Source organism: Biomphalaria glabrata, chromosome 10 (assembly GCF_947242115.1).
Source record: "Biomphalaria glabrata chromosome 10, xgBioGlab47.1, whole genome shotgun sequence".
Classification (NCBI taxonomy): Eukaryota; Metazoa; Mollusca; class Gastropoda; family Planorbidae; genus Biomphalaria; species Biomphalaria glabrata.
The window spans coordinates 4,413,228-4,436,885 of record NC_074720.1 but is presented as its reverse complement, the minus strand read 5'-3'; the positions used below and the strand labels follow the sequence as shown (position 1 = coordinate 4,436,885).

General features: G+C 39.8%; 1 protein-coding gene across 7 annotated transcripts in view; it reads left to right on the top strand.

Annotated features, from left to right (window-relative positions):
* The window catches only part of LOC106061695 (uncharacterized), a 305,818-nt gene that overhangs the window by 254,892 nt on the left and 27,268 nt on the right, over positions 1-23,658 (top strand). For all 7 annotated transcript variants that reach the window (XM_056043798.1, XM_056043799.1, XM_056043797.1 and 4 more), the window contains one exon: positions 13,305-13,391. In XM_056043798.1, coding sequence (XP_055899773.1) covers positions 13,305-13,391 — 87 coding nt within the window. The remainder of the gene's footprint in view (positions 1-13,304; positions 13,392-23,658) is intronic.

Sequence of the window (23,658 nt, the reverse complement as noted above, 5' to 3'; positions counted from 1 at the left end):
TTCTGTTTTGTTTTTTTCCCCTAGTGTCTAGATAAAATTAGAATTTTGTAATTGATCCTTCAAAGCAGTGTTTCCCAAGCTGTGTTCCACCGAACCCTAGTGTTCCTCGAGGTCTGAATAGGTGTTCCTCGAGGCCTGAATAGGTGTTCCACGAACAGCCTGCAATAATTAACTAGTAAGCCAGCACGTAAATTAATGTCTCTAAAAAAATAAGCAAAGTGTTCCGTTAAATACTCGAATGTGTGAAGTGTTCCGTTAAGGAAAAGGTTTGGGAAACACTGCTTCAAAGGAATACAAACCAAACGACCTCGTCTCAATGAGAAATCTTGACCGCCGCATGGGGATCCTGTCGGATGTGCAATTAAAAGCAAAAGGAAATCGTTTAGGCAATTAAGGCTCAGAACTGCAATACGCTTCCCGTGAGCCAAATTGCATTCTGGGACATCTGATATCATTCAGTGAGAACAAGTGCTCGAGAATTGCAGCGGTGCACATAAAGTCTGCCATCTGCTTGCTGTGGACTCAAGCTCCCGCCTCTGACTGGTATGCGGGGTTACGCCTATGAATATCCCCACTAATTGTCGGTACAACTGTATCTTGAGATCAACTTTGTACGGTCTACTTTTGCTACTCTTCTGGCAAACCTTTTTGGCTGGACTAGCGTGTCTGCACGTGGGGGACACATGATCACATGCGCACTCGAAAGTTGGATGTTATTATTATTGCACTCTGGTGTCACGCGCTTGCAGTGCGTGACGTTCCCGAATAGAAAGGCAGGAAGCGCCACCCTTATGTGATATATCGACACCATCGTTTTTACCCATTAGGCGCCCCCTCCGACCCTCTTTTGTTTTACTTTCATACTGTTCATACATCGTATATATTGTAGTTTACTTTACTTAATACTAGTGTTATAGGTTTACTTTATTGGGAATTTGACGAGACTATAAATAGACTATTTTAGACGGACATAGGAATTATGGGATATTAACTGAATAGAAATTATGGGATAGATTGTAAAGGTTAGAGACGACAAGAAAGAACGACTCACTCCTCTTAGTGGCGAGACATCATCTTTAGTAACTGTCGACATTTGGACTGTGCCCCTTCATATTTTGGATTAAACAGTTGTCAAGTATCTATCGCTTTTCTCAAGTATTTTATACTAGTTGGTATATGTTGTTGGTTGAACGAACTCCAGGAGTTAAATAAGAAATACTTCATCTAGACCTAGATCTACTCTACATTCTACTTCTATTTACTAAACAACCCACAACACTAGTTTATCTCAAGAGTCTAAATGTCTTAATGTCTATTGGTCTAAGTGTCTCAAGAGTGTAAATGTCTTAGTGTCTATTGGTCTAATTGTCTCAAGAGTCTAAATGTCTTAGTGTCTATTGGTCTAAGTGTCTTATGTAAGAGTCTTATGTGTCTAGCTATAAGTGTATTACCATGTAAGTGTCTTAGTGTCTAAATGTCTAGGAGTCTAAATATTTAAATTCCTTTGTGTCTTATTGTTCATGTGTTAAGCGTAGGCTACTAGTGTCTTTAAGTGTCTACCGTCCTATTGTATAAGCTTGTAAGAGTCTGTCTTAGCGTCTAGTAGTATGTGTTAGTGTATTAGTGTTTAAGTGTCGTAGTGAGTATGTGTCTCAGTGTATTAATGTCTATGTGTCCTAGTTCTTATGTGCCTATGTAGTCTAAAGTGTCTAAAAACAGGCTACGTCGGGGCCAAAGGTTTATCCCCTTTTGACCCCAAATTGCTTAAAACATCATATTTAGTATTTATTTTGTATTTTGTGTAATATATATATATATATATATATATATATATATATGGAGGCGCGATGGCTGAGCGATAAAGCGCTTGGCTTCCCAACCGGGGGTCCTGGGTTCGAATCCTGGTGAAGACTGGGATTTTAATTTCGGGCGCCTCTGAGACCACCCCGCTATAATCGGTACCTGACATTAGTTAGGGAAAAGTAAAGGCGGTTGGTCGTTGTGCTAGCCACATGACACCCTCGTAAACCGTAGGGTACAGAAACAGATGACCTTTACATCATTTCCCCTTTAGACCACAAGGTCTGAAAGGGGAACTTATATATATATATATATATATAAATATTTATATCAAATTTCATGTTTATTTCACACATCAATCCAACTTCTAGCTTTTACTGTGTGGGAAAATAGCTCGCACACTTAACTGTTTCTCGCGCAATAATGCGTAAACTTGAATAGTTGTCTTAGTTCGCTTGAGTGATAAGATATTTGGGGAAATGGATTCAGCCAGAGCAAGAAGGAAAGACAAATCCATTGAATGCACACTGAAACAAAGAAAGGGAAAAAAAAAGAGTAGCAAATATAGGTAGAAAAACAATAAATGCTTGCCCCCCGTGGTTGTTGATGGTGAAATAGCGTGGCGGCCGTGGCTGGAAAAGGGGGGTGGAAGAAGAGAGAAACAGACAGGGGCGCGAGGGTGCAACTCGAATGAGGGATAGATCTCGTACAGCCGACGATAGACGCCTGCCTGGAATGGGTTAATAAATCACTAGCACCGCAGGAGGAAGCCGACGAGACGATCCTGTTGTCTTGGACATGATCATCCACACAGGTTCTCATATTGTGCCAAGGACATTACCTATTTATTAACCACGCTCGTAAATCAACCTTTTTGGGGTTTCTCTCTTTCCTTTTTCCCGCCTCTCTTTCTCTTCCTTCTTTCTGCACGTAAGCGCGCGCACCTCTTCTGCTAGCAGTGAATAGAGGTTTCTGTTTGTGCATCCAACTGCACGGTCACAGAGCGGTCACTATATAATATTGTAATATCTGATCTCTCCTTTCAGACACTGTGGTCCGATAGGGGTAAATGATATTAAGGTCCCCTGTTTCTTGGCCTAGGCCAACAAGGGTGGCCCGAACAACGAATTACAGAGTCAATATCGGAAAACAAAGTTTCCCCTTTCAGACCTTGCGATCTATTGGGCAGACGATGTTAAGGTCATCTGTTTCTTTGGGTAACGGTTAACGACAAGGGTGTCATATGGCCAGCACACCGACCACCCGCCTTTACTTTCCCCAACTAAAGTCAGGTACCCATAAGAGTTGGGTGAACTCAGGCGCTCCCTAAAAATCCCTAAACTCAAAATCCCAGTCTTCACCAAGATTCGAACTTAGGACCCCAGGGTTCGGAAGCCGAGCGCTTAACCACTCAGCCACCGCGCTCCCTATCAGAAAATAGAGTACCCTTAAAGAGTTGAGAGAACTCAAGTTTCCGATCTGAAAATCGCGGCCTCGAATCCATGGCAATGCGGTAATAGTGGTTTGTGGGCTGTGGCTCGAGTTTAAATCCCGTCTGGAGCTGAGCTGAGTTTGCCGAGCGGTTTATTTTAGCAGCACGGTACCCTTCTTTCAGATACCTCCTTCTCACATAGGTCCACTAAAGAGGTTGGACTAGACCGCACTGTGCCCTGGTGTAGCATGTGCTATAGAAAGTAATTTTACAAAAATGTCAAAAAATTCAGTTTTGGGTCTGAAATATCAAGATTAGACCAACAAAACATACAACTATAATAGCTAATCTTATTGATCAAGTTTTGCGATAATTTCAAAGAATTGTAAATGGGTCTGTGGAAAAACGTATAACTATTGCAATAAAAAGTTCAAAACACTTCTTTTATGAGAATATCAACCCAGTTTCGTTGCTTTTACTTATGCAATTTTATAAAACCAACCATAACATTAACCAAATGCTTTGAAGTAGTTGAATCTATAGCATTCGTTATTCGTCAAAAGTCTTGGTTTTTCGTTGTAGGGGACCGCTGTACTGATTGTCTTGTGATTTGGCCTTTAACCTTTACTAAGAGTTATCCCAGCTTCCTCTTTTTTCGGGACCAATCAAAGGAAAGTTTACATTCCTAGAAAATGATCAGGAATCTGGAAGAGACAAAGACGTGGGTTTGATGGATATCTGGATGTCGTTGTTGTATCTGTTTGAGTTTAACTCTAAGACTCATATTCTACAAATTTTATCTATTTCTCCTCGACCTTTCACTTTTTTTCAGTTTTAGCATCCAATCCATGTTTTTTTTCTGTCTTTTTTTTTTACCTATTTTTAAAATAGTTCCCCCCCCCCCGCACTTTTTTTTTCTGTAATTCCACGTCTATTGTTATGCATCATCTAATGTAGCTCTGTATTTAGTCTATTTAGATTACTGTTCGATCCGTTAAGATGCTATTTAATCTCTCCAGATACTATTTGATCTATTTAAATGCTTAAATATGTATTCAAACCGTCAACGAATATAGCTATGCAATCGATCTAAATATGTAGCAATATAATGTGAAACATTTCAGCCATCTAGCTACATAGTTATGCGTTGAGCCATCTACATAATATGCATTAGAGCCATCTAGCAATGTATTTACATAATTATGCCTTCGAGCCATGTAAAAAAAAAAAAGTTCCCTTTTCAGACCTTGCGATCTATGGGTCAAATGATGTAAAGGTCATACTTCTGTGGCCCACGGTTAACGCGGGTGTCATTGTGGCCAGCACAGCGCCTTTACTTTACCCCAACTATTATCAGGTACCCATTAGAGCTAGGTGGCCTCAGAGGCGCCCTTAAGATCCCAAAATAAAAAATCGCAGTCTTCACCAGGATTCGAACCCGGCCACCGCGCCTCTATTTGAGCCATCTAGCTACACATCTACATAATATGCGTCTGAGCCATTTAGCTATGTTGTCGTGCAATTTGAGAACATTTTCTATCCATTGAGTCAAATATTTATTCTTCTTTCTGTCCAGACTCCAAGCAATAACAGACTTAAGCACATCTGTCCAAATACATTTGCCAGGCCAACCTCTTTCATCCCCCCCCCGGACCCTCTTTGGTGGGAATGCCAGCAAAATAAACAAGGGGGGGGGAGGGGGGCGGCGCTTGGAGGATGTTTAATGACAATAAGAAGATAGATGTTTCATTTTTTTTTTGTTTCTTTTTGAGATGCCTTAAGGAAAACGTTAATGCAGTCTCGGGGCAAATGAGTGACGTCATGACAAGTGACGTAAGTCGTCTGCGAAACGTTTTGGATGGGACTCAATACAAGCAAAACAGAAATATTCCCAAAGGACTCTCCTAATGCCTAAATAGATCACCTTTCAGACATTGCGAAATATGGGGCAGAAGATGTAAAGGTCATCTGTTTTTCTGTGGCCCACGGTTAATAAGGGTGTCACGTGGCCAGCACAACGACCAACCACCTTTACTTTTTTTTCCCCAACTAATGTCAGGTACCCATCAGAGCTGGGTGGACTCAGAGGCGCCTTAAAATCCCGAAATTCAAAATCCCGGTCTTACCGGGATTCGAACCCGGAACCCTCGTTTCGGAAGCCAAGTGCTCTTCCACTCAACCACCGCGCCTCCTAATGCCGTGACTAGAGTATTTAAGGAGCAAGAGTGTGCCCACGTATGTTCGCCTCATGTTCGTTATGTAACAATAGTTTTAAATCAGTAACTCTGTTATGTGACTATAGGTTTTGTCACAGCTTTGTGTGTATGTATGTATAATCTATTTTTACAATCTGCGCGAATGAGACCAGCGTGTGTGATATGCAGTAAACTGATTAAAGTTTATGTGTTTGATCTAATGGTTTAATTCTTTGATATTTGTTTTATAATCGTTTTATTTAGTAATCTTTGTAAAAATCGATTATAATTTTAGGAGGGGCGAGATGTCACGGATGAATGTGTGTATGTATGTATAATCTATTTTTACAATCTGCGCGAATGACCGGAAGTGTGTTGGTTGTTAGACAGAGACCAGCGTGTGTGATATGCAGTAAAGCTGATTAAAGATTATGTGTTTGATCTAGTGGTTTCATTGTTTTATTTCGTTAACTAGAACTGAACTAGGGACACCTGGAGACGTTGCGAGACCTAAGGTAGATTCTAGCGAGTTATATAAGTATAAATAGAATAGGAAAGCTGTGACAGTTTTAAATCAGTAACTCTGTTATGTGACTATAGTTTTAAATCAGTAACTCTGTTATGTGACTATAGTTTTAAATCAGTAACTCTGTTATGTGACTATAGTTTTAGATCAGTAACTCTGTTATGTGACTATAGTTTTAAATCAGTAACTCTGTTATATGACTATAGTTTTAAACCAGTAACTCTGTTATGTAACTATAGTTTTAAATCAGTAACTCTGCTACTTATCAATAGTTTTAAATCAGTATCTCCTTTATGTAACAATAGTTTTAAATCAGTAACTCTGTTATGTAACATTTTTTTAAATCAGTAACTCCTTTATGTGACAATAGTTTAAAATCAGTAACCCCTTTATGTAACAATAGTTTTAAATCATTAACTCCTTTATGTAACGATAGTACTATCTGATTGAATGGACCTCATTCACCAATCGTAAACAAACAACATTTAGCCACGTGATGATATTGATACAACAGCGAAAAAAAAACTGTCACCTGACACCCTGTGTGTAATACGTAGTTTGTATAGAAGATATAGAGAATCACGTGGCTAAATGTTGTTTGTTTACGATTGGTGAATGAGGTCCTTTGTATCTTCTAATAGACTGGCCAGATTTTCACTAAGATTTTTTTTTAGTGCTCAGAAACACACACATTGTTTGTGTTATAATTTTCAGATTAAAAAAAAAATAATTGAGAAACATTACTTCCTAGTCTAAACCTTTCTCAGAACGGCAGAGGATAAAAGCATGAAAGATTCAAACTCGGGGCCATCGGCTGAAGGTCTGAAGTGCATACCACACGACCAGACAGTTGTTCCCCATTAGTGGTTCAACAGTTTTAGATTAATTATTCAACTTTTGGATAGTCCGGGGGGGGGGGGGTCTAAATGTATGTTCCGTATGTGCCATTTGAGTCCTGGTCAATGGCGGATGGTCAGCCAGGTTTATATAAAGGTTAAAAAAGGATGGGGGAGGATCACGTGACATTTAAAAAAAAAGGACCGGGGGGGGGGGTCTCATAACTAATTATAGGTTCGATCTTGGAAATCTATGAACGTGAGATTTTGACAGGTGAGATGCAGATTAGTTGGACGGCTGCAGCCAGGTGTAAAAAACAGTGAAGGGGGTGGGTACAAAAAGGTTAAAAAGGCCGAAAGGGGGGATGGTTAGGTGAAAAACATTTTATTTATTTATATGGAAAAAAAAATACACTGCATTTTTTCATTATTGTTTCCCTGGTAGGGGAGATTAACTGATATAAACTAAATAAACTACAACTGAAATGTAGTATTTTTTAGTGGCATTGTCATGTGGTATGCGCTCTGGACTGTCGTATCCAGGGTTTGAACCCTGCTCGCAGCCATCCGCCGCCGTCCTACGAGAGGATTGGGCTTAGGATGTACTAATCTCCAATTCTGAAGGAGCATCCGAAGCATGTCAAACAGTCATACGCTACATCTACATCTCTTTGGCTGCGTTCTTTGATCTGCCGAGGTCTCTCTAGCTATAAATGGAACACTAGACCTAGACCTAGACCTAGTCTATATGTGAAAATGTGACAACAGTCTGTCACGATAATTTGTGAAAATAACTACGTGCACGTGTAACCTTATGTGTGTGGGTACAGCTGGCCCAAGGGGGACACCTACGAGTTTATACACAAACTTTTATTATACTAATTTTCTTTTCTTAATTTTATTTTGTATTCGGTATTAAAGAGAAAGAACTGTTTCTAGATGGCTATCAAATCAAAGTTAATTTTATCTAATTAAGTTATTCTTGCTTGACAATTAAATGCCAATAAATCAATGTTTAAAAGAAAACAACATTCCTCAACTCTTCTTTCTGTTTAAACTTCACTTCTTCGTGATTCTTTTTCTTTTCTTTCCGTGTGTCTCTTTGTCTCATCGCTTTCATTCTCTTTCTCTTTCTCTTTTTTCTCTTTCTCTCTTTCTCTCTTTTGTCTTTCTCACTTTTCACTCTCTCTTTTTTTTCTCTTTCTCTCGTTTCTCTCTCTTTTCTCTCTCTTCTCTTTCTCTCTTTTCTTTTTCTCTATTTTCTCTTTCTCTTTTTCTCTCTCTCTCTTTTTTCTCATTCTCTCTTTTCTCTCTCTCTATCTTTTCTCTCTCTCTCTTTTCTCTTTCTCTTTTCTCTCTTTCTCTCTCTCTCTTTTTTCTCTTTCTCTCTTTTCTCTCACTCTTTTTTCTCTTTCTCTCTTTTCTCTCTCTCCTCTTTCTCTCTTTTCTCTTTCTCTCTTTTCTCTCTTTCTCCGTCATCATCTTTCTCTCTTTCAGAGTTGTATTGAAGAGTGCTAGGACACGTTTAACACTTTAATTATATTTTTAAAAGTTGAAAACATTTCAAGACAACATGAAGACATATTAAAGACAATAATAAGATGATATAATGAGGTAACTAAATTAGCAAACATTTTCCTATTTGCTTGTTGATATTATTAAAAGCTTAGCTATTACTCAACGCAAATCTAATATTCCCCTTACAAAAGCGGAAGCACGCTTGGACGGAGTCAAATCTCTTAGCGCTAGTGACTTCCTAGATCTATTACTAAATACCTAAAAGCCCGTGAAGTGATGGCAGTCTTTCACAGTTGGTCTCTTCTCTCTCTCTCTTTTGTGTCTTCTATCTTTAAACAATGGCTTTCTTGATGACCTTAGTCACCGGTCAAGGTCATATTTCATGTATACTGCTCACGTCCGTGGATGCCACGACGTTTGTAGTACTCATTCATTCAGCTTTGTGTACGGCTCGCCTCTGTCCTCCCCCCTCTCTCTCTCTCTCTCTCTCTCCCTCTTTCTTCTCCTCTGTCCCTAGTTAACTCTTTCTGTCTGTCCTGTTTTAAGCCCACTATCACATTAAAACTCAAGGAAGAAACAAAAAAATCGATGACGCTTTTCATCTCTGGAATCCGCCCCTGATCCATCTCCATCTGGGAGCCGTGACACCGATCCTTTGACCTAAATACTCCTTCGACGACTTTCTCTTTCCCTCTCTCTCTCCTCTCTTTGTTTCATTATTAACTTCTATGCTTTCTCATCTCTCCTTCATTTCAGTAAAACAACACGGGGAGTCGAGCGCCCCTTGCTTGAATTTCCCAAAGGGCAGTGCCGCCCTGACAAATCCTCGGCAACCCCTAGATTCTGTGTGTGTTCAATCAGGTTATGGTGCGTCCACACTGAACACCTATTTATTTCTTTTAACTCCTTTACCTCCTCGGCAAATAAGAGAATGCCTTATCGTTATGCAATCCACAATGTAAGAAATAATAACAAAAGAGTTAATTCAACAGTTTGTCCTAAAAGCATTAATCTATTTATGTACTCAAGAACGATAACTTTCCAGTTGTGGTGTTCACATTCCTTTACATGTGTTTTCCTATATATTTATACGTTCCATTCTATGTAGCTATTGAGGTGTTGGCTATAAAGCATAGAAGAACACATTGCCTTTTATTTTAGACACATAAAACTTATAGATCTAGGTCTTTCTCAGATATTTAAACCAATATTTAATTTTAAGAGTTCTCTCTTAATAAATGCATTACAAAGGATTAAATCAAATTGCTCGAAACATTTATATATTATTGATATAAGTTTTTTTTTGTTTTTTTTTTCAAATGTCTGAAATGTTCTCCGATTAAGAAAGACTTGATCAAGGGCTGTAATGCCGATGGAGTGACAGCCCTTGGAGTGGCCGCCTGTGGAGTGGACTGTGTTAACTCACTTAACGTACTGGGGAATCCCCCACCCCCCACCCCCTTTGCGTCTATTGCCTTTTTTTTTGTGTCATTTCGACCCACGCTCAAAACGTAGACAGAGATTTGTCTGGCTTCGTGTTTACTTCCGTCCAGTGCTATTAGTGTCCAGTGGCCGACAAATGTCCACCCTGATTGTGGGTTTGGTCAGTTTAATAAAAAGAAGTAGAACGACATGTGTGTGCGAGTGTCTCTGTGCGCGCGCTGGTGTGTGTTTGCCATAACAGTATGATTAAAGTATTCCCAATAACAGTATGAAGTTCAACCAGAGTATGCAAATTATATGCAAATTAGACACGGCTATTCTCAATAATTAAACGCGCTCCAAGGGGCAGTAACTCATAAACAAGTGTCTGCCAGTGTCGCTTCATGTAGAAGAAAGCGGACATTGTGTATGGGGGGTGGGGTGAGGCGATTTAACTAGTTCAACTCTGTGTGTGTATGTATACCTATATGTCTATGTCTGAGCATAGTCGGCGTAACTTGAGAACTGCTGGGGGCTACCGCTCGTGAGGTTAGGTCCGGGTGGCTGGGATGGTGTGGGTGGGGGATGTTGTTTAACCGAAAATTTGAGTATTAAGCTATGCCCGCTACCAAGCATCCCGCATGTATCGTTTCGCGCCCAATCCCGCACTTCTCCAGTTCTGATACGCGTGTATGTTAATGGGAGTGCCAAATATTGCGCGAGTCTTTGTTTATGTAGTAATCTTTGAGATCGTAAATAGGCGACATTTTTTTGTGTGTTTTCCCCGAGGGTGACTAAAACCTGTGTGTATTTGGACGGGGGGGGACTAGAAGATGGTGAGGATGAAGAATAGGCGGGAAGGGAGTGACCCAAATTGCAGACGACATAAAGTCATTTCCTTTTTCTCTCGCACTCTAAGAAATTAAACTGGGAGAGAGAGAGAGAGAGAGAGAGAGAGAGAGAGAGAGAGAGAGAGAGAGAGAGAGAGAGATTGTGTGGCAGGAAAGAGGCAGGGCTTAATAAAAAAGTTTTTTTTTAAATGTTTTTTTTTAAACTCATTCAGAATAAAAAATGGGAGAAAAAAAACTAAAAAACAGAAAACGTTGCGCATTATGTCCCCTGGTATTTGAATATTTGATTCTGTCATTCTTTTAGGCGCGTTAAATAATTATATTCTAGTCCAAGATTTTGTCAGACGACAAAAGATGGCCGCCACGAGCCATGACTCTCAGTGATCGATGTGTATTTTTTTGGCGGTTCGGCAAGTGGGTGATTGAGAGACTAGGGCGCCTTTGTGGGGAATAAGGGGTGTGGGGTGGGGGTGCTGCAGTGAAGACATCCGAATGTTTGATTCCTTTTCTCTTTCACTCAGCAGATACTTTGATAATGCAATGCTTGGTTTGGTTCTGGCTTTTATTTATTTATTTTTTTTGAACGATTAGGCGGGAAAGGCGCGTGGCTGCTGATAAGAAGATGCAGTGCTGGGGAGAGGGGGGGGGAGAAAAAAAAAGACGCTTAGTGCTAATAGTGAACAGACAGTATGAATAAAGAGAAGCTTGGTGTTATGTCAATACGGTCTAGGATTGCGTGATTCTATCAGGATCGTTGCCCCTCCTCTTCCTTTTATTTCAGCAGAAGTGAAGTTAAGATTTAAACAATATAATTCCATTGAAATCATCTTTCATCACCGCCCGTTATTCCAATGGAGCGCAAAAATGTTCTTTTCTTTTTTGGTCTTTCCCACGTCGAAACTCCTGGCCACAATGCTGAATGAAGCCTCAGAGGCTCAGCGCCATTTCAACAGAAGTGAATTTAAGATTTAAACAATATAATTCCATTGAAATCATCTTTCATCACCGCCCGTTATTCCAATGGAGCGAAAAAATGTTCTTTTCATTTTGGTCTTTCCCACTTCGAAACTCCTGGCCACAATGCTGAACGAAGCCTCAGAGGCTCAGCGCCAGTGGTTTCGATGGTTTTCTTTGATTCTGCGGTGGTACAGTCCGCGACACGCGAGCTGGAAGTGTATGTGGCCCCTCTGGGGTAAAGGCTGAGAAAAGGTGGGGCTGCACTGTGTTTGACGGTATCCATAAGATTGTGTACTGCCCTACACGCTAAGACATACATTTTACAATGGGAAAGTGCCCATGGAACCATTTCCCCGTCTTCTGTTTGTGGACATATGGGTCTGTAGTGGAGAGTAGACATAACCCACTGCAGACGTAATGAGCATAGAGGACATAGTTGACAGCGGTTACGGTGGACAAAGAGGTCAGTGGACATAGTGAACATAATGCACACTGGAAATAATGAACATGATAAGACATAGTGGATATGGTGGACTTAGGGTCAGTGGATGTAGCGGACATAAGGAACAGTGGACATAGTGAACATTAGGCACAATGGAAATAATGAACATAATGCACAGTGGAAATAATGGACACGAAAGACATACTGGACAGTGGATATGGTGGACTTAGGGTCTGTAGATGTAGTGGACAGCGGACATAAAGAACAGTGGACATAGTAGACGTAATGCAGAGTGGACACAGAGAATTTAGTGGATAGTGGATGGTGTGGACGTAGTGGACAGTTGACGTAATGAAAACAATAGACAGATGACGTAGTGGACATAGCCTACTAGGCGACTATGATTGTGTGATCTAAAAAAAAAAAACCCACATATACAATGAACATTTTGATCATCTATGAAGAAGACATTATTCGTCAGCACCGACTTCCATGTTACACTAAGGTCTAGCCCCCTTCCCCAAATCAACACGCCTGGTTCTTAACGAACCTTAATCCCCGACCTTGCCCCCCCCCCAACACACACTTCATCCACTGCCCTCCCTATTTTCAGATCATCAAAATAATAGCTCTGGTGACACTTGAAGAGAGGCACTGTACGCCCCCCCCCCCCCTCCAACTATTCTAACATTATCATCTGGCAAGACGAGCAGCTGCAGGGACGGCGACATATAATATGCACCACTTGGGCGGGGGGAGCGTCATGATTCGGGGGATGAGGCGCGGGATAACTGAGGGTGTCATGTCTTTATACACTGTCTGCACCATACCGAAGTCTGTTACAAAAGTTTAATTAAAATAACAAAAAAATGTTTTGGGACGAGTGAACTAAAGCTTGAATAAAATATCTGCGACATGAGGGCGATATGGAGAGCTATGCGCAGCCAGTGGATGTTTTTAATTGCATTTTTTTATATACTTTTGTAACATTGGTGAAAAAATAGAGGATTTTTGAATAATTAATTCCATTTTTTTAAATCAGTAACTTGAGCCAACCATCACTGTCCGTAACTTAAGATTTATACACCTAGAATTAGCGCGGATCCTATGAAAGTGCTGGGGCCCACTGCGGTCGCATAGGTTGCAGTGGCCTAAGGTCGGCACTGCAAAATAGCGGCGTATTCTACGCCGCCGGTCGACTAGTAAATAGATAAGAGCCAAGACATTCCACTTGTGCACACCTTACAGTTGATACACATATACTAGAAAAGAGAAAAAGTGACCAAGTTAATCCTATCCTATTCTAATTTGTTTTGTCTTTTCAGTTCGGTATGGCCTGTGGTACCAGCCCCCCAAGACAAGGTCTGAAGCTGAGGATAAGGGCTACACCAGAGAGAACGACATTTGTCAAAGTAAGATTTTCATAATAACTGTCAAGTCCGCTTTCTCGTGTTAACCCTTTTTTTCTTCTTGTGTTGTCTCTTAAATCTGTTTTCTTGTGTTAAATCTGTTTTCTTATGTTATCTCTTAAATCTGTTTTTTGTGTGTGTTAAATTTGTTTTCTTGTGTTATATCTGTTTTCTTTTGTTAAATCTGTTTTCTTGTGTCCAGTGTTGTGTCCTTTTTTTCCTGTGTTAAAGCTTTTTTCTTGTGTCAAATGTTAAGGATGTTTTCTTATGTTAAATCTGTTTTCTTTTGTTAAATGTTATTTCTGTTTTCTTGAGTCAAAAGCTATGTCTGTTTTTTTATTTACTTTGTTTTTGTTTTGTTTTGTTTTCTTATGTTATACCTGTTTTCTTGTGTCAAGTGTTGGATATTTCCTGTTTTCTTAAATCAGTCTTTTTTTTTTTAGAATTTTATTTGAAGACATTACGTGTTAACATAGGTTTGGTCTGTTTCCTGTTTTATCGTGTATTCTCTAAAGTTTTCTTTATCTTCTAAGTATAAGAACTTGTATTGCTGACTTCTGTTTTCTATTCGACTAACTGTTTCAAAATGCAAACATTAGGGCGACACCTAGGCTCACTTTTGTCACGAGCTGGAAGTTAAGAAGTTATTTCGTTCTCTGGTCAATATGAGCAAAAAGATGCGCCGCCGATGACCTCGTAAGTCAGAGGCGGCCTTAGCAGTGCGCCACGGATATTTCTACGATGGGCTAAAGGTGACTAAAGAACAAGATTCTTTTAATAGCAGGTCCCCCCACTAGGCTCGGTAGCCCAACTCGCTCACCCTCAAGGCCGCCTCTGCGTAAGTAAAGAGAAGAAAGGAGAACATATTGTGTACAATTGTAATGGTGTTCAGAAGAGAAAAAAAAAGAATAATAAGAGAAACTTTCTCTTTCGCGTGCTCGGGGTAGAAGCACCTTCCCGTTGGCTGAATGCTGCCTTTAATGTAACGACATCTAATAATTCTGATGGGCTCACAACCTAAAAAAGGGAGCTGCCTGGTTGTATGGTAAGGGCTTCGTCGACACGATGGTCCCGGGTTCGAATCATGACCCACCTCCAACCGTCTGAGCACGCGAAAGAGAAAGTTTCTGTTATTCTTCGCTTATCCAGGGCAACTTTAGCGCGCTCTAATTGTTCTTGTTCAATCTCTTTGGGGGTAAGTAGATGTGGGGGGGGGGGGGGTAAGAGTCAGGTAGACGTTTCCCATAGCGTCCTTGGCAACACAGCTCATCATGAGTTAAAATCCCGAGCTAAACTTACTTGGTTAGGTAGCCAAGTGGATTATGCACCTCAAACACAAAGCCATATGTCGAACAAAATCTGAGAGATGAAGAAAAATAAAAGAGAGAGAGCGAGAGAGAGAGAGAAGAAGAATGAACAAGAAATGAATAGTGAGGAAGCGAGAGATAGAGAGGTAGAGAAGGAGAGAGAGAGAGAGAGAGGATGAGTGAGACAAAAAGAGCAGGAGTGAGAGAGAGAAAGAGAGAGGAAAATCGAGCGAACAAGAGAAAAAGAGAGAGAAAGGGCGAGCGAGGGAGAGAGAGAGAGAGTTAGAGACAGAAAGATAGTTAGGGAGGGAGAGAGAGAGGAAGAGGGAGATAAAAGGGAGAAAAATGGACAGAAAGAGTGCAGAGGAAGGGAGAAAGATGGACAGAAAGAGTGCAGAGGAAGGGAGAAAGATGGACAGAAAGAGTGCAGAGGAAGAGAGAGAGAGATCGTGCAAGCCACACTAAGCAACCAAACGTGCGCTCCTATATGAATATCATTTTTTGTAGGATCTTGAAAAGAGGTCACCTTGACATTCCAAATGAACCAATCAGTTATCAACTTCAGTTCATTCTCCTTTCAATTTATGTAAATTTCATTCATTACAACTTTTTTTTTTTATTATTTCTAACAAATTTGTGTAATCATAAATATTTTTTTTATACATCTCTATTCCCATTCAACGATCGACACGTCACATAAAGTTATGTCAGCAACCCATAAAATATCTTCAGAACTTTTTTTTAAATCTTAGAATATTCAAATTATTGAAAGCGAAATTCAGATAGGAAAATGTCGCCGCTGAATCAGAATATCTCCAAATTCAAATTTCATTTCATTTTGATGGTCCAGAGTTTTATCGAAAAAAATTTTTTTTTTTAATTACCAAATCTTCGTTAAAGTCAGCATACGATTTTTATTTATTTGTAATATTACTAAGGTAATATAAAGTCATTCTGTCCGTCTGTCTGTCAGCGGGCAGGATTCTTTATATCACGTTTTATTTCCACTTGCCATTCTCGGATCAAGTTAAAACTTTGCGCAATTATTCCTTGTCAATGACAACACACGAATCCATAGAAAAAAAAATCTACCAATTATTTAAGTAATTAACTATATTTTTGTTTATAACCGTAGACCATAGTTTGGGCAGCACTGAAAGACATCATCCCCCCTTTGAACACGTAAATTAGCTAAGAAGGGCGTACTTTAGATTTAGACCTTGGGCCAACGCTCAATAATAGCTGTGTCTTGTGTTGCGACATACGCTACAGCTTAGGGCCCTCACTTGCTCGGGGTCCCCACAAAATCTCTCCAGAGATAGTTGAGATCATTTTGAAGAAGGAGCAATAACAAAATTCATTATGTTGATTACTAAGACCCCCACAACTCAAATATCTTAGGGCTCTAATCAAATATAAATCCGGCCCTGGCTTTGTCATAAAAAGCCATCGGCCTCGTCTCACATCATGCTCACCCAACTCCCCGTCCCCCCAGTACCTCAACCCTCCCTCGCCCGCGCCTCAGTTCGTCTGATAGTTTCTATCTATCGCGCCTCAGTTCATCTGTCTCTAATACTTTCTATCTATCGCGCCTCATATTTCAAATACCAACATAAATCGGAAAGTTGATACCAACCCAACAGTGAGACACAAGGAAGAGCGAGAAAGAAAATGAGGGATAACTACTAAGCCTCCCTCCCTCCCTCCCTCCCCTCCTTTAAGTCACGAAGTTAATTCTAAATCACGAAGAGCTACGACTTATCGGAATTAAGTTGGGAGACATCGCGCCACACCCCCTCCGCCTCTCGCCCCTCCTTGGGGGGGTGCACTGTGCCAACATTGGTTTCGTGTAACCCCGTGCCGAGGAATACCACCGTCAGTATTTATGGGCGACGAGACGCCCCCGTCGACAATAGCCAGATACACCCTCCACCTCCAAACACCGCCCGTAACACTCTGCTCAAATCTCGGAACAATCCAGGATTAAGAAACACACAAAGTCGGAACACTAAACAAGAGACCCTCTAGGACGAAACCGGAAGTTGTCCTTTTTTTTTTAGGTCCTGACTAATACCTAACTACGTCATCTTTTAATTGAATACCAAGAAAGTCCAGTTTTATCAACTCGCTTTTTTTTTCTTCTTCAACGTCACCATTAACTCTTTCTCTCCGTAGCATTTTCCACGTTCCGACGGAATAATTCATTTTTGCTTGAATAACGTTTGTTATCAGAAAATGTTTTATTTGGTATAGGGTTATAGGGAGAACACAAAGTAAAGTTAATAAAATCCAATATTAATTTAATGAGGTCAAATCAAGTATGGTTTCGTCAATCAGGAGAGAAAGAGTTAAAAGAACGACAACTGGTAATAACTGACAGATGGAATTCGTAATTATCTTCTTTTGTGATGTAACTTCTGTAATATAGGCTGTAAGATAGGAGAAACAGGATAGAGGCCAGCACAACGATAAGTCGCCATCACCTCCCATGTCAGGTGGACTAGAGTTGCCCTAATAATCCCGAAGTACAAAATCAAACTTCTTCAAGATTCGAACTCGAGACGCGTAGGTTCGTAAGCGAAGCGTTGTACCACTCAGTCACCGAGCCCCTAACATCAGATACACTGTACAATCTATCAAAAAGACAAACTTTATTTGCATAATTCTACGAAAAAAAATATAGGGAAAATTGCCTAAGACATAAAAACTGCTATAAAATTATTTACACCAGAATCAAACTTTATCTTATACCTGATATAAAAGAAAGAAAAACCATGAAATGATTTAGACACTGTAAGTTTGTATTTCAAATTTGAGCTTTATATTTGTCAAGACAATGTAATAGAACATTTCGGTATTGCTACGTTTACGCCGCTTGACCACTGGGTGATCACATTCGCCGTGACTTGCCTGCGTAATATTTACAACACTGGTCCTTCCCGAACCGGCGTGTACTGTCACTCGTCACGGTTGACCGATCGTCAAGCACTGACCTGGGGCTATTTGCGTAGTCTAAAAGCACCTACACAGCACCTCATCTGAGTCACCGCCAGGTTTATAACAGTGCATATCAAAAGATTTCATTGTTCTTTTAGTATATGATTAAAAAATAAAACCAACGCTATTTTTATAACTTAATAGGGAGAGACGAAGAGTTTTCTATTGTTTCAAAATGTGTGGTTATTCCCTGAATTTAGGACCCTGTCATTTAATGTTCTTTTAGTTGAACTAAGAATTCTTTATGGACATTATTATCATTAATGACTTTTAGTTTTTGAAAAATATGAAGATGTTTACAAAAACTAAAATCCTGCAAAATATCGTCATCAAATATCTATTTAGGATTGGTTCATTGTAACCCCTGACCTGTACCAAAAGTAGGTCTCTAGTAACGCCATGTTCTCATCTCATCCAAGCTATAATTGGCTGTATGACGTATCGTTTGGTCATTCATAGGGTCAAGGGGTGACAGACGATAGGGAGGGTCCGAAAGTAGAAACGATCCACAAATCTGCATACATTTCCAGAAAATAATGGTCGACATTGATCGACGGTTCCCAACCCATTGTGTACGCTAACCACACCTACGTCATCTCACATGACGTCTGCTAGCATAGTGATAATTAACTGCTGGAACTGAACACCACATCATACTAGTCGACATCGATTTCAGATTTCATTGAAACAAATTTCTGAAAGAAAAAAAAAAAAAAAAGAGGTACCATCCGTCAAGTACTACGCACTGCGCATGCACAATGATACCCTGAAAAGAAGTGGCGGGGGAGTGAGGGCGGGGACTAACTCTGAAGTCATCGTTACTAAGAACTTAATCGTCTGCTCAACACTTCCACTTCCTTTACATGACTTTTGCGGATTCTCAAATTATCGCGTGGCTTAGGCTCGATGGAATTCTGAGAAATTGAAATAGGATTGGTCACGTAGTATGGTCACCGTAATAGAGTTGCAAAAAAAAATAGAACCAAAAAATAAATAATTATAAGGAAATGAAATTCTGCAATGCCATACAGCATAAAACAACGTTAGAAACTGTGTCAATAAACAAACTATAAGAGAACGGTCGGATATTAAGTACCCCCTACCCCCTCGCTCTCCCGTCTCCCTTTGCAACAACTCGTAACAAAACTTGATACTCCCTCCCCCTTCCTGGCACAGTAACATAACCTTCAGCGAAGTCCAGTAGGGAATCGGCGCCTAACATAACCAGAAATTGCGAGTTTTACAAAAGACTTATTTATTAATAATCATTATCACGAATTGTGGGACGCGTGATCGAGAGGCTAAGTGCGCATGAACTTGTCTCGGGTTGACTTGGCTACCTGTGAAGGGGGCTGGAGGTTCGACACCCGACTCGAGCAGAGTTGTGTTTACTGAGCGTCAGCACGGAAAACCTTCTCCCAGATCCCCCCCCCCATCCCCACCCCCACTGGTCCACAAAGAGATTGGACCATCGCGATCTGAGCATGCTATAAGCATGAAAGTAGCGCTATATACAATCTATAATTATTATTATTATTATCACATTTCTCATCATAGTATCGATATAAATGATTTGAAAAGTATCGATTTCTTTCCTCTATTAGATGTTGTTCAGTTGTTGTTTTTTCCCAACAAATCTTCAGATCTCCTCCCGTGTAACAAATCGTAACAAATTGGTCTGACCATTAACACACAAAGCTTGAAAAGTTTAAAGGATTCATCATTGGCAAACTTCAGTAGTAAAATGACTATGGCTCTTACAACATAGTATACTACAGGTTTCCGAAGGGTCACCGGCTCCTGATTTTTCCTCAGGGCTGACTCCCAAAACTTTTCCCCTGTTTGGGTCTAGTCCCAAGGCAGTGGAGGTTTGGATTCAGAGTTTTCCATGTCTTTGGTGTTTAGCCAAAAATGTTACTAAAAATGCGTAGAATAGAAAAAAACAACAACAATATCTGAAATAAAATATTGCTGATAAAAATCGATTGTAATAAAGTTCCACCTGTGGTATTTTTACGTAGATAAACTACATATTTCCTTTGCAACTTCTTGTGTGACTAAAGAGGCTAATTCTTGATACACAGCTATGGTCATAGGATAGGCGTCTGCATTCACCCAGCGCTGTTGCATTTTCACCCTTCTTTCTACGACTGTTCCATAAAACGTTAATAAAACAAATATATTATGCAAATTATGCTTTGAGCGTTCTGTTTACTTTTTCCCCTCTCTAATATAGATACCGATTCTATTCAACATTTTCAGATTGGCGTAAAAAAATTATGCTAAGCTAGCTTTTTGGTGTATTCATTTTTTTAAAGTATTTTTTTAGGTATATCTGTGCACTTCTTGCGTTTCTAGCACAAAATAATTTTAAATACAAAGGAAGTATTAGACTTTAACTCATGTAAATGGTCTGAAATGGAAATTTTATTTTTTTTAGTTTCACTCAATGAATTGAGAACCACTTAGTCTTAGAGTGTACTCGTCCATCCATTTTTTTTGGGGGGGGGGGGGGGGTTGAATAGTCAAGACATAAATGTCCGCTGTAAGTCCACCCTTGGGTCCTCAAATGAAAGTCATCGCTGGATACCAATGACTTGGACAATGGTACTCACAACTGTCTCATTTGCATGTCTTTAGACACGATCAGACCTATCACTCACACACACAGGCACTCGCGGGACTGGTCCCAGACGCGATGTTCTCCAGATGCCAAGACGGCTAGTTAGGTGGTAGCGCAATATGATGTATGTCTCTAGGATGTCACCCCCTTTTTTTTTTTGACTGGTAACCGCAAAACTGTGGGACTTCGTAATCCGTCTTGTCTGGTTAGGGTAGTGTAGGGCTAGGCAGAATAGTGAGGAAAGAGGAGGGGGGAGGGGGTTCGAGGCACCCTTTTTCCCAAATGGAGCAGAATATTTGTTTCCCTTTTTATTGAAAATTACCTGCTAATTTTTCTAGTTCTCCGCAAAAATCACTTTCTCTTTACTTTAAACCGTAGGAAAACAAACGCATATTTAGCGTATCTGCAAATGCGGAAGGATTAATTTACCTCGCTGGTATCAAAAAAAAATTATTACCAGTAATTAATTAACTAACTGATGAAGAAAAAAAATTGACCATGTCTTGTCTCAACCAATAATAAGTAGGCAAAGGTTGAACTTGTTCTGAAAATTGGTGTGAGAGAAATACCGTGTGCAAACATTTTACCGGACTGACAAGTTTTGATGTAAGCTTTATAATAATATGATCTCTACATGAAATCAGCTTGCGTATAAATACATTGTATGTATATAAATATATATATATATATATTTATTGGTGACTAGATCCAATGCTGGACTTTACACCACTCAGACACATGCCACATAGTTTCCCATTGAGATCTAGGAGCTCAAGGGACTAAGGATGTTGAACCTGTTTCTGTTTGGACAACTCAGAACGAGAGCATCTCGTGTCCAGCACAACGACCCAATATTTTTCACAATGGTCAGCCAACCAAAAGTGCAGTCGGGTGAACTAATGGGGGGGGGGGGGAGCGTCCCAAAATTTTTAAATAAGGACAATCTTGAAAGGGATTCATAGTCTATACCTTAGTTTCAAAATCCACACTTTTATCCACTCAACCATCACTTATTGGACTAGAGGTGAAGGATACCAACCTTCAGCTTAAGTTAGATCAATTCATTTTTTAAAATATAATTCATTGAGCCCCCAGTCATATCTTTTAGCAATGTTCATAGTTAAACCTTCCTTTTACACTTGTAACTATATGTAACAAATGTGTTTGTGAAGGTAGCAAATAGTTTATATTAATAACCGGTACGTGACGTTTTGGCGCCGCCGTTTTGGCGACGCCGTTTTGGCCCCGCCGTTTTGGCGACGGGACGTTTTGGCGCGAGCCGTTTTGGCGACGGGACGTTTTGGCGCGAGATATCATTTGACGATAATTTAATAAGCACGTAGCTTTTTTTTAATGAACCCTTGAATTCCAGAGACTTAGGCAAATAACCATGGTGTCTACGTATAATTAACTTACAGTATTTTGAGAAACATGGTAGATGTATTATATTTTTACTTATATTAGCAAGTGTTTGGTATGTATAGTTGGAGATACCATACAGTTATTAAATAAACCAATGTTAATATAAACAAATAATTGCATCAATTTTTAGTCTATCATCGTTTCATTTTGTTTTTAATTTTAAAGTAATATCATAAAAAACTTTTTTGAAAATAAAAGTGTGCCTCTTAATAAACACACATACACAAGCCAAAATGTTTATTATAGAAAATGATGTGAAAAACAAACACAAATTTACATTTATACGTGAAAAATATGTCTTAACACTAACACTCATGCAAAACATAGATATGAATAATTCTTTTAAAAGAAATAATACAATAAACGTACATATGTATTTCGCGCCAAAACGTCCCGTCGCCAAAACGGCTCGCGCCAAAACGACCTTCGCGCCAAAACGGCGGGGCCAAAACGGCGTCGACAAAACGGCGGCGCCAAAACGGCGGCGCCAAAACGTCCTGCTTCGATTAATAACGAGTTAAAATAAGTTTGTTGTAGTCTTAGGAAGGAGAGCGAGACAGAGAGAGAGAGAGAGAGAGAAAGACAAAGAGAAACAGACAGAGAGAGAGACAGACAGAGAAAGAGAGAATGAGACAGAAAGAGAGAAAGACAAAGAGAAACAGAGAGAGAGAGAGAAAGAGACAGAAAGAGAGAAAGACAAAGAGAAACAGAGAGAGAAACAGAGACAGAAAGAGACAGAAAGAGAGAAAGACAAAGAGAAACAGAGAGAGAGAGACAGAGAGACAGAAAGAGAGAAAGACAAAGAGAAACAAAGAGAGAGAGAGAGAGAGACAAAGAGACAGAAAGAGAGAAAGACAAAGAGAAACAGAGAGAAAAAGAGAGAGAAAGAGAGAGAGAGAGATAGGATGTAAAAAAAACAAAAAACAATGAAATCATTCACCACAAGGAGCTGACGACGAAACACAATCCCAAAACGCCACGTTGTATTTTCTATTATTTAGATCTCAATCTTTCTTACGGACGAATTCGTCTGCTGACTTATTGACTCCCTTGTTATTTCCCTTTTTTTTTCGCATGTCTTCAAAATGTCAACGATGTGCTAATTTTAGACATTTTCTTTTTCTCTCTTTTAGACTTTTGCACTCCCCACCCCCTTTTTTTTTCTGTATTTATTCTTTTACGTAGATTTAAATTACAATCTTGCTAATCAGAACGAATGTACTGGATCTGTAACAGAATTAATCCTGTTACACAAAACTATCGTGTCGTCTGCTGAGTTCTACGGAAATCAGGAGCAGAAAATGTGTTCGTGCATCGGAGAAGCTATTACAAAGAAGAGGATCGATCTGTTTGAACCTCTTACCTCCAGGGACGGACTGGCTAATATGGGCATTCGGGCAAATGCCCGGTGGGCCGGTAACCAAATGGGCCGGTAGGGCGACCTCAAGGGCCGCATGAGGGCAACTATGGCACGTATTAAATTGTTAAAGGTTTAATGATATTCTCTTATAAAGTGGCCCTCTGAGCGTCATGATTTTAAAAAATCGATTACGGACTCTACATTGTAGGTCCTAAAATACTAATTAAACACATTTTCCGAAATAATTTAATAGCCTACACCAGTAGACAGTGCTACTGTAGGCTTCATCCTTTTGGGGCCTGCACACTTAGCGATGAAAAAGCAACATAAGAACTATATTTCTTATAAATATATAAAGCTTGCGTACAGTTATCGATACATTATTAAACTTAACAATGATTTTGAGGAAAGGTACGCCTATAATTGGAGGCCCATCGTATGATATATAATTTATGGGCCGGTATGTATAGAAATGCCTGGGCCGATTTTGACACCCAGTCCGTCCCTGCTTACCTCACTCCTTCTATTTCTCCCTCCTTCTGTTTGTTATTGTTATTAGTT